Consider the following 12,611-nt stretch of genomic DNA (forward strand, 5'->3'; position numbering starts at 1 on the left):
GGTTGAACTAGGCAACCAGAAAAGATCATTTTCCCCTACCATTCATTGATCAAATGCTTGAGCGCTTGGCACGTAAGTCTCATTACTATTTTCTTGATGGTTTTTCTGGTTATTTACAAATTCATATTGCTCCTAAGGATCAAGAAAATACCATATTCACCTGTCCCTTTGGCACTTTTGCCTATAGGAGGATGCCCTTTGGCCTATGCAACTAAGTGAGCTAGATGAGATCCGTTTAGAAGCCTATGAGAATTCCAAATTCTACAAGGAGGAGACCAAGAAGTTCCATGACAGCTTGATAGCTAAGAAGGACTTCGTGGTTGGACAGAAAGTTTTATTGTATAACTCTAGGCTCGAACTCATGAGTGGTAAGTTGAGGTCAAATTGGATTGGTCCTTTTGTGGTGACTAATGTTTTTCCTTATGGTACAGTTGAGATCAAAAGCGAATCCACAGATAAGAGCTTCAAGGTCAATTGACACTGGATGAAACCATTCCTCACAAATCCCTCCTTGGTGGATGTAGTGGTGGAGGAGACCTCCTTACTTCACCCTACTTCTCTTCCGCCATGACTTAGGGAGTTTTCTTTTTCTGTCTCCTTCTTTACTTTTATTGCACTTGTCCAATTTTATTGATTGTTTTGATTGCTCTTGATCTTATGATTGTGCTACATTGAGGACAATGTGGTATTTAAGTGTTGGGGGGGGGGGAGATTGTTCTTTGTTTAGGGTTTTCTAGGTTAATTTTGTTATTTTGGTTTTATGTTTTGTGTACAACATTGCATGTTTATCTTTGAATTCTAGGTTATGTACAGGTAATGGGTAATTGTTTTTGAAATAGGAGTTTCTTGGCATTTTGTGAATTGAAATCCTTATTTTTCTCTACATGTCAAGTTAGTTTTGAAAGGTTGAATTGATAGTGATAGATTTACCCTTGGTGAGTTTTTGAGCCATCATCATCTATTTTATTCAGTGTGTTTTGCCCCATTGATTGCTTGCACAATAGCCTTGGCTTGACTCTTGTTGATACTTCTTGCTTCACATGCATGTTGGGAGATGATTTAGGCATTTTGTTCTTATAAGCCTCTAGCCAAATGAGCCTACCTTGAATTAATTCCTTTGATAGCCACTTTGAGCCTATGTTCTCCTTTCTTTGTTTTGAAGCTCATTACAAGCCTTAAGTGAAAAACCATGATCTCATCCTACCCTTAAGGAATTTTGGAGCTTTGGAATTGTTTTAGGAATAAGTGTGGGGGGGTATGTTTCATTGGATGATATGTATTTTTTGGCCATGCTTGATGTATATACATATATTGCCTAATTGTTGCTTTATTGTTCAAATATTCAAAATGCTTTCAAATGCTAATGTTTAAAAAAAACAGAAAAAGAATGAAGTTGAATAAATGAGGTCTTGTTTTGAGGACTTGGACTAGTTTAAGGACTTGGTTGATTGTGTTGATATTGGGGGTTTTGGGTTTACTTTTTATGCTTAATTTTTAATTTTGGTTTTGGGTTTACTACTTTTTCTTAATTTTCACTTATTCCTCATTGCTCCTCTATTCCTTTGGGTTTTAGCTACTTATCCCATACTTTCCTCTACCTTGTCCTTGGCCCCATTACAACCTTAAAAGACTTTTTGATCCTCATGTGCATGTGTTTGTGGTGTTTGGTTGTCAATTTTAGAGTCTTGCCAAGTCTATGTGGTGTTTGTTTTTCATAGGTGCTTTGAGAGTAAACAGTAGCCTAGACACTTGAGAGATAGGGTGCATATCTTGTGAGGCTTTATCACTTTTCATTCAATTCTTGAGCTGATTGACTACCTTGCCATGTTTGAGGTGCTTGGATGATTTTCATGACTGTCTTAATTCTTTAACTCTTTACGTGTTGGATGTTGCCCATTCCTTTCAGTCCTTGAGATTCATTGAGAAATATGTAAATGTTTTTGTGTTTGTTTGTCTCTGGATTTGTTCCTTGCTCTGCTTTTTGATTTTGCCCAGGAGTGCAAAAGGCTAAGTGTGGGGGAATTTGATGTGTCATTATTTTCTCCTATTTCTTACCCCGTTCTGTCACCATTTTAATTACTTATTAGCCTTAATTGTCAAATTTATTATGCAGTTTTATCATTTGAGCCTACTTGACTAATTCTGTGTTTTAATTTAATTTTAGGAGAATTACAAGCAATTGGGTTTGGATCCGGAATTGGACTGAATCGGCGTGGACTTGAAGAGAGCAGACAATTTTATTTGTCGTCCAGTTTTATTTTATTTCATTTTTGGACTGCATTTTTCTAATTGGGCCACCTGACCTAGTGACCTTTAGTGAGCCCAGCTGCTAGGGTTTTAAGGGTGGCTGGTCACACTGTTCACGGAGGCAGAGAGATTTTGTAGGGTTTCATTTTCAGTTTTTAGGGTTACTGTTCACGCATGGTATTGTTCACGTAGCAAATTCCAGTTTCGTTTTCTGCTTTTAATTCCAGTTTTGTTTTCATTTCTGTCTTCTAATTCAGTTCGTTTTCTGCCTTTGATTTCCTATTTGTTTCTGCATTTTGTTTCCAATTGCGATTTCATTTTTGATTTCTGTTTGTAGATTCATTTTCGTTTTTGTGTTGCAATTAGTTCCAGTTTTGTATTTCGTTTCTATTGTTAATGGAAGGCTGAATCTCTAGTGTTGTTTTCTCTTGAGATTTAAGCATAGCTCTCTTTGAGGTTTTGTTATTAACATTAAATTCTGATCAGTTTTTCCCCTTCACCAATTATTCTATGTTTGTTGTTGATATTAATCCATGCATGCTTAATGTTTGATTAATTGTCTCTGTGCTTAATTAACGTTCATGCTTAATGGACATGTGAGAGGAATTAATTGGTGTATGTGTTGCTTAATCACATAATGACAACCTTGTGTTAATTTTCGCTTAGTAAATTAATTTCGGGTTGGATTAAGTGGTTGAACTGATTAGGGATAAATTCTCGTAACCTAGGATAAGAGACTTGCTTTTGAATCAAGGGGAAACAACATGTTTTAGTTCTGTTAGTTTTTAATTCTAGTTTGCTTGCTGTTTAACTTACAAAAACAAACACCCCCCCCCCCCCAATTCGTACTATTTTATTATTACATGTTATGAACATTTGTTTGATCATTGCTCACTGAGAGACGACCTAGGATCACTTCCTAGATACTGCATTTTAATGTTTATTTGATTCGGGTATGACCCCGATCAATAATTTCCACATGTTTGTGTTATATGTGTGATGATAGTGGATCATGCTTTAATCGTTAAGTTGTATCTTGTTTTATTATGTTTGTTTTAGGAAAGCTTACACTTGAATTGTTGCATGTGTGGTTCTTGTCTGTGACGATCTCGTATATGACGCACATGGGGAGCAAATGAATAGGAGGTGGTCTCATGTCTTTAAAGGCTTCATGGATATGCGTATTTGGATGTGGAGACACATTATTCGTTTGTTTTCTCTTTAAAGTAGTTATGTACAATGTTGACCGACATAGAACTTATGTAATATTTCCTTATAGTGTGGTTTATATATATATATATATATATATATTCACTCCTTTACTTATTATTATTTTAAAAATATATAAAGTCAACAAATATGATTATATTATAATTCTTCTTACACTTAACAAATCATGTTTGTTTTTCTTACATGAGGATATTGGTTTTATTCAAATAATTAAAGAAGAATATGATATATCTTTAGAAATATTAATGCCCACTTGATGAGAGACTTTATCTAACCCGTACATAAAACTATATATTTTTTTAATTCTATTTTTCCTATTTTTTGTTTATATAGTTTGTTAATTTTCTCTTGACATCCAAATAAATCATTGACATTGTGAAAAAGCAAATTTGATGAAGAGATGATTTGGAAAAATAAGTAAAATTTGAGATAATGTTGTACTTAGAGGTTTTTGAAATGGGAAGCTAAAAAAAATTATGTTGTAATGTCTTATTAATTTTTACAAATATATTTATTAAATAATATTATTCTTAAGTTTTAAATTTATTTTTTCAAAATAGAAAAATATCACTTCTCACACATTATTTGTTTGCATCACATGAGAACATGCACTTGTGAACATAAAAATGAAGATAGTATCCGGTAACAAATAAAATAAGACAAGACTTAATTAGATCAATGTAACAAGGTATTACATTTAAGGATTTCAATATATATTTCTCACAAATTATTTTTTTATAACAATAAAAAAATATTAAAATATATTTTTAATCCTCAATAAATATTAAAATTTTAGTAAAAAAAAATTAAGAAAAATGTCTGATGAATGTAACACAGTGTTACATCAAAATCTAAATTAAAATCAAATTCTAACGGTAAAAAATCGTTAGAAATTACTAATTGAAAACTGCACCTTTTTCGAACCGTGTCTTTGGAGAGGGACACAAAATAATACTTCTTGAACTGTAGGGACTTTAAAAAATAATTTTTAATTTAGGAGATTAAAAATAAAATTGACTCAAATTTAAAAGATTAAAATAATATTTAAATTATATTAAATTAATTTTCTAATTGACGAAATGGAATATGCTACCTGACATTTCAGTAGCCGCCAACGGAGTAAGCGGGACAACCAATGCAACAAACAAGTTTACGAGGATCCGAACGGTGCTCACAGGCACGGTCACATGATTTTTTTTTTAACCCTTCTTTATATATTAAATTGTTACTATTTAATTGTCAATAAAAAATATTATACTTAGTAAGAAGAAAATGCTAATCTCTACAAATAAATATCGTAAAAATTAATTACGAAATAAGTAATTAAATAATATTTTTATTTTAAACAAATATAAATACTTGGAAGTTTTCACCGAACTGAAAACAACCAAGAGTTTGAAATTGAATAATTGAAGTATGAGGCTTTGACTATATGGGGGAGATTCTCGCCTCCAAAAACGAACGAGACTTCCCAGTCTACCACTTCCACCTGGTTGGTGTAGTGACTCACTCAATTTTGTTAAAGATGGTAATAATATCTTGAGTTTAAATATCTTCAGTATGATTTTTAAGTAAAAATCAGTAATCAACTATATCAATAAATACTTTGTACGTGAAAAGGAAGAAAGTAAAATAATTCTTTGACACAGCCATCGGGTGTTTATGCCAGATGAGAGATAAAAAGAAGATACATAATTAATTAATTTGATCAATAATATAAAAAAAGAGAGAGATATAAAGGTACAGAGATTAAAGATATGAGATGTTTATAATTTGTAAAAGTATCATCTGTGTAACATTGCACAGAGAAAAAATATTTAAACATGGAAGTATTTTTAGACACTTACATAGAGAAAATATAAATGATAGATTATTTGATGTAATAGAAAGAAAGATATGTAAAAAAAATTAAAAGATAATAATAAGATAGTTAAAATGAGAAGAAATCAATTTATTCTAAAATTAATTTTTTACAGTTATTTTCATCTTTATCATTCATTAAAATATAATGATTATAATAATTATTAGATTTTAAAAAAATAATAAAAATAATGGAAACTAATTCTTTTAATATTATTCTTAAAATAAGTTGATTTCTTCATATTTAAAATAAAGAAATATTCATCTATTATTATCCTTCTCAAAACATAATAATTCTTATCCAAACACTTGCACTTTCCAACCACAACAACCAATGTTGTCTCATCTTGGCTTGCAATTAGTTTGCAAGTATAAAATAATCATTGTCATCACATCACACCTTCCTTCGTCCCCAATTCAATGGAGAAACCTCACGTAGCAGTGGTTCCAAGTCCTGGCTTCACCCATCTGGTTCCAATTCTTGAGTTCTCCAAACGCCTTCTTCATCTCCACCCAGAGTTTCACATCACTTGTTTCATTCCCTCAGTTGGGTCATCCCCGACTTCCTCCAAAGCATACGTTCAAACCCTTCCACCAACCATAACTTCCATTTTCCTTCCCCCAATCACCCTTGACCATGTGTCAGATCCCTCAGTCCTTGCACTCCAAATTGAACTCTCAGTGAATCTCTCTCTACCCTACATAAGGGAAGAATTGAAGTCTTTATGTTCAAGAGCCAAGGTTGTAGCTTTGGTTGTGGATGTTTTTGCTAATGGAGCATTGAACTTTGCCAAGGAACTCAACCTCCTGTCTTACATATACCTCCCTCAATCCGCTATGTTACTCTCTTTGTACTTCTACTCAACAAAACTTGATGAGATACTTTCTTCTGAGTCTAGGGAGCTACAAAAACCTATAGATATTCCTGGTTGTGTACCTATTCACAACAAAGATCTCCCTCTCCCTTTTCATGATCTATCTGGCCTAGGTTACAAGGGGTTTCTTGAACGGTCCAAGAGATTTCATGTTCCTGATGGTGTCTTCATGAACACCTTCCTTGAATTGGAGTCAGGGGCTATAAGAGCTTTGGAGGAACATGTCAAAGGGAAGCCAAAGCTTTACCCTGTTGGACCCATCATTCAGATGGAGTCAATTGGTCATGAAAATGGGGTAGAGTGTTTAACATGGTTGGATAAGCAAGAACCAAATTCTGTGTTGTATGTGTCATTTGGAAGTGGTGGCACACTTTCTCAAGAGCAATTCAATGAACTAGCCTTTGGGTTGGAACTGAGTGGTAAAAAATTTCTTTGGGTTGTGAGGGCCCCTAGCGGTGTGGTAAGTGCTGGTTACCTTTGTGCTGAAACTAAGGACCCTCTAGAGTTTTTGCCACATGGGTTTTTGGAGAGAACAAAGAAACAAGGTTTGGTTGTTCCTTCTTGGGCACCACAGATTCAAGTGCTGGGTCATAGTGCAACTGGGGGGTTCCTATCTCACTGTGGTTGGAACTCAGTGCTTGAAAGTGTTGTGCAGGGTGTGCCAGTGATCACATGGCCCCTCTTTGCTGAGCAGAGCTTGAATGCAGCTATGATAGCTGATGATTTAAAAGTGGCACTGAGGCCAAAAGTTAATGAAAGTGGATTGGTTGAAAGAGAAGAAATTGCTAAGGTTGTTAGAGGCTTGATGGGAGACAAGGAAAGCTTGGAAATTAGGAAAAGAATGGGACTATTGAAGATTGCTGCTGCTAATGCCATAAAAGAAGATGGATCATCCACAAAGACTCTGTCAGAGATGGCTACAAGTTTAAGAGGGTTTTAGCATATCATAAAGTCATACAAGTTTGAGGTACTTATGAACATTCTTCTTGTATTAGTCATTTGAATAAATTTCTAGCAACCATGAAATGCTTCTGATTCTGTTGTATCTGTTAATCGAGATTGGGATATCACTAGTTTTAGTGAAATTTAATTAAAGCAATGCTTATATTGCTACAGGCTATCAAAAGATATTGCTGCGAAAGTCAAATCGAGCATGAGCATAACCCTTTCAAGCGAATGCTTCGATTCTTGCTGGAAAAGAAATGCTTTCTTTCTAATTTTTAAACTTAATCCGTTTTTCTTACTTCATATACGATCATATCATACAAAGAAAATATTGATGGAGAACTTAGTCACATGCTATAAATAAAAATCATCTATAGGTTTCTATAGATACATACATATTCAACCATAATTACTATCAAATAATCTATAACTATATATAAAAGGAAATAGGATATTCTAGTGTATACATTTTTATATCTATTTTATTCTTATAACTAAATTCATAAATTATTATTTTATTCTTATAACTATTTTCATAAATCATTCACTAACTTCTATTATTTTTTTATTTAAAAAAAAGAAAAAAAATAGTTAGGCTCGGAGAGCCTGTTTTCCCCTAATGTAAATAAAAACAAATAAAAGATAGAAAGAGAAATATATAGGAATAAAATTAAGAAAAAACTCTGATCAAAATCGCACATTTAAAATCTAAATTAAAATCAAATTCTAACGGTAAAAAATCGTTAGAAATTACTAATTCAAAACTACACCTTGTTCGAACCGTGTCTTTGGAGAGGGACTAAAAATAATACTTCTTGAATTGTAGGGACTTTAAAAAATATTTTTTAATTTAGGAGATTAAAAATAAAATTGACTCAAATTTAAATGATTAAAATAATATTTAAATTATATTAAATTCATTTTCTAATTGACGAAATGGAATATGCTATCCAGCATTTCAGTTGCCGCCAGCGGAGTAAGCGGGACAACCAAAACCATTGCAACATACAAGTTTACGAGAGCCCGTAAGTCCCGGTGCTCATGGACACGGCCACAGTCAAATGATCTTTTTTTTTTTTTAGCCTTCTTTATATCGTACATTGTTACTATTTAATTGTCTATAAAAATATTATACTTAGTAAAAAGAAAATACTAAACTCTACAAATAAATATCGTAAAAATTAATTACGAAATAAGTAACTATAATAATATTTTTATTTTGAACAAATATAAATACTTTTATTCTTAATTCAATAAATAGTTTCTTTTTGCTAAAAAACACTAGCAAACATCAAACGTGTAAAGACAAATTTCATCACATTTTTAATCTGTTCTATTATTAAGTGCCAGATAATAAATAATTAAATACGAATGGTCTATTGATAATATAATTACTATGTATTTACAGTTTATACTAGCCAAAATTCATTAATTGATAAATTCTTACTTAATAAAATAGTATATCCACTCACCATGTAAATAATGTTTATACAGTTATTCAATTAAAAATCATCATATACTATAAGTTTACTCACTTTTAACAAAATTATTTTCGTAACTATTATGATTTTTTATTGGTTAACAAACTAATTTGAATGTAACCTCACGTTAAAATTTTATACAACTTTATTATATAAAAAAAGTTTTATTTGTTTTCTTCTCTACATATATTCATATATTTTATAATAGAGTAATACATAAATATAAAAAAATATTAAAAAATCATATAAAAATTGTTACCATAAAACAATCTATTTTTGTACCGTCGGTTAAATTATAAAAAAAATAATGTATTGGAGGTTTCCACCGAACTGAAAACGAACGAGACTTCCCAGTCTTTGATGTCTGCGCCCAAAGCTACCACTTCCACGAGGTTGGTGTAGCGACTCAATCAATTTTTTTTTTAAAGTAAGATGGTAATATCTTGAGTTTAAATATTAAAACAAGTAATTGAGAAGAAGAAGATATTAATGATGTTCCGACATACTATTCGAGTTTGAGTGAGTTTGGGAAAGCATATAAACTTTTCTTTACTGATTCAAATTTTCTTATTTCTGAGGGTACTTTAAGCTTTCAAAAAATACTTTGACCCAAGTATTATGTTATAAAAAAAGAAAAAGAAATAATTTTGATGCATCAATGAATTATCTCACAAAAAGTTCACATTCTTTTTTAGCACCAATCATCATTTAATGAAGTCGCCTCAAGAGAACATTATAAATCTAACCAATTTTATCAATGTGACAGGCAACATATGTTTGAAAAAACGTTTGCTAAGGAACAAATCACACTCCGAGATGCCGGGTCAAACACATTATACAACTACTATTATTTATTCTTGTACCTTAAATCTGACCATATAACGTCTAAATCCTCCAATAAGAGAGTCCATACAATTCAACAAATATTTAATCTTGCTCTACGTAAATGTTTTTTGAGCAAGTCAAACAATTTACATTAACTAACTCTGTCCCACAAATTTCTCCATCTGAATGCCAAATTGGGAAAGCGCCCATGTGAAGGACCCATCTTCTTTCAACGCGACAAAAGCAGCATCTTTGAGCTTTTCATTTCTCCCACGAATTTCATTTCTTTCTTCACCAACCATTAGCAATTTCCTTCCTCACCACTGAGCCATTCTCATTAAATTTGGGCCTTAACGCCACTTTGAGGCCCTCGCTTAACCAAACGACATTCAAACCTTGTTCAAGAAACAATGGCCCAGCTACCATTTCACTCCCAACACAATGCTATCAAGTACCGAGTTCCAACCACAATGAATTAAAAACCCAGCAATTGAACTGTGACCAAGAATTTTGGGTTTGTGGTGCCTAAGAAGTAACAACAAAATTGATGCAATCCTTCCCAAGGAGGGGATTCATCACCAGAGTCATGGCTAGGAGACTCCAGGAAGATTGGGTCAGGAATGCAGGAGAACACTCTAGGATTCTCATGAGCCTTAGAATAGATTTTGGACTCATGGACTAAGTATGTGTCCATCTATATTTGTACATATTAGATTTGAGTTTCATTATTTTTTGGGTCTTATATTTAGGGCTCCATAGTGTAGGGAGGGTACCCCTCAAGTTTAGGGTACCCTAGTAATGTAGGACTTTTCAGTCCTTGTATTTTAGGGCACTAAGACTAGTTTTTGTATTAAGGGTAATTTTGTAATTTCACATGCATTAAGTGCACTATTCAATGTGTGTGTTGGGAGAGAAATTTCATTGAATTGAGAAAAACCCAATCTAATTAAATTTCGGACCAACCTAAGGGGAGGTGAACATTTGCTTGCTACACCCTATTGCCACATCATATAGTCACTTTAAATTTACATGTCTCATAACACCTAAGCACACTTAATAGAGAATCTTGGATTTGATCTTGGATTAGTAGACTAAACCATAGATGAAATTCACTAATCATAATTAATGAAATTTTTGCTCCAAATTTGGTTCCACAAATTCAAATTCAAATTCAAGTGAAATTTTAGTAGAAATTCAAATTTCCTTTCAATTTTGTGTTACACTTAGGCCTTGTGTGTGCATTTTTCAACTTTAATCATTTGAGAAAATTAGACTTCAAAGTTCAAATCTCATTCTCCCTCTTCTCTCTCAAAATTCTGTTCCCCTCTCTCCCTCTCCCTCCACTCATCTTCTCCTACCTCCATGGCTTCCTATGATGGTGAGCTAGTTCTTGACTCATCTTTTCCTTGAAGTGGCGCCTCCAATCACTGTACCCTCTTCTTCATTCCGCTGCCATTGATCTTCAAGAAGAAAAAGACTCCATTGATGAAGAAGATCCAAGGCCTACAAGCTCTACATGGAGCCACATTATGTGGTATCAATGCATCTTCATTTAAGTGATGTTCTTTTGCTTCCTCTATCTTTTGTTTGGTCAATTCACTTTAATTTCTTGTTCTTCATCTACTTCTCCATGTATCTCCTGTATTGTCTTGTGGTTTGGTGTTGTTTAGAGTAGATTCAAAAAAATAAACCGATTTAAATCTTAGATCTATACTTGTTCTTGCATTTCTATGGTTCAAATTTTATAGATCTACTCTTGAATAATGTTTTTGTGTTGATTTTAGGTTCTATCATTTTTTAGTCATAATCTTCTTGTGCTGAACCTTTAGATCTCAATTTTCTTGCAAAATATTGATTAGAAAAGAAAATACAAAAATCTAAGTGTAAATTACTTCATTCATGTTGTCTTAGAGTCATGTTTAGGCATAATAATTGTCACATTATGTTCTAAGTTTGTGCTAAATTTTGATTTTGTTGATTGAATTCTTGATACATTTGTTCATGTATTCTTGCAATTTTTAGCCTATCATTTGAATTTTAGGTCTAATTAAGGAATGTTATTTAGTTCATATAACATGTTCTATATCAATTCCTAGAAGTAGTCTTGTTGTTGAACTTTTCTTGTTTTTTAAGTTTCCTATATGATGCTTATGAAGAATTGAGTTGTGGTGCTAAGTTGTGCTGAATTTGTGAATCAAAATAAGTCTTAAGCTCTCTTGAATTGTGTTATCCAAGACAATTGAGCATAAGAAAATACAAATTGTAACTATCCAAGCCTAGGCCTCAAGCAACATAAACACTACTCTTGATTTCTAAGTTGAAATTCTGGTTGCTGTTAGTTTTGGCACACTTTCTTCTTAACTCCGCTATGGCTTGAGTACTTCGAGTTTTGAGCTGAAATTTTAATTGGATAAAATATACATATGGATGAAAACAATGGAAAAATAATGAAGAAAAAAAAATAAGAAATGAGCGAGAAAAGGTGATAAAGATTAATGTCAAAATACACATCGAGAACAACAACAAAAAAATAAGAAAAAAATGTGTATGCTTGATTTGCTTGAAAATTGTTCATTATTTTGAGTTGTATTACACGCCTATTTGACTTCTTGGATTTGTTCATCTTTTAGATGTGTTGCCAAATTGGCATAACTAGAATTTTGCTTTGAGTCTTATTTTTAATTTGTCAATCTAATCTAGTGCCATTCTAGGACTTCCTTTGTGTTCCACCTTGGCTTATGGTGTTGTCCTTTTGCTTTATTTTTCCTTGAATCTCATTGAATTAATGTCATGTTAAATTTTCTTTTGGTTTAACTTTCATTTCACATTTTGGTTTCTTACTTGTCTTCATCTTCTTCTTCTTCTTCTTCTTTTTGTGTGTGTTTAAGTACTACCTACAATAAGGATTGGAAAAGGAATTTGGTGCATTGCTTGAAGGAAATTTTTTAGTCTTGGAAGTTAACCATCCTAGGAGCACCATTGGATTTGAAGCAACCAAAGCCTCACCAAATTTTAAGTGAAACACTTGAGAAAAGAAACAAGCATTGAAGATAAATTTGAAGACCTTAATTGATTTTTTAAATTTGTTGTAATAGAACAATTGAGTGCTTAATTTTTTTCTATTGCAATTCCATGTATTTGGATATTC

General features: G+C 32.4%; 1 protein-coding gene across 2 annotated transcripts; it reads left to right on the plus strand.

Moving 5' to 3' along the window:
* Positions 1-5,648: 5,648 nt before the first annotated feature.
* On the plus strand, positions 5,649-8,302 carry LOC100776196 (hydroquinone glucosyltransferase). 2 transcript variants are annotated; one of them, XM_003556894.5, is made up of 2 exons: positions 5,649-7,179; positions 7,329-7,556. In XM_003556894.5, the coding sequence occupies exon 1, from the start codon at positions 5,758-5,760 to the stop codon at positions 7,150-7,152; it is 1,395 nt and encodes a 464-aa protein (XP_003556942.1). In that variant the 5' UTR covers positions 5,649-5,757; the 3' UTR covers positions 7,153-7,179; positions 7,329-7,556. The 2 variants fall into 2 exon arrangements, with proteins under 2 accessions (XP_003556942.1, XP_006606960.1); XM_006606897.4 differs by lacking the exon at positions 7,329-7,556 and adding an exon at positions 8,112-8,302 and having other exon boundaries at positions 5,714-7,179.
* Positions 8,303-12,611: the final 4,309 nt, after the last annotated feature.

This window comes from Glycine max, chromosome 1, assembly GCF_000004515.6.
Source record: "Glycine max cultivar Williams 82 chromosome 1, Glycine_max_v4.0, whole genome shotgun sequence".
NCBI classification, from domain to species: Eukaryota; Viridiplantae; Streptophyta; class Magnoliopsida; order Fabales; family Fabaceae; genus Glycine; species Glycine max.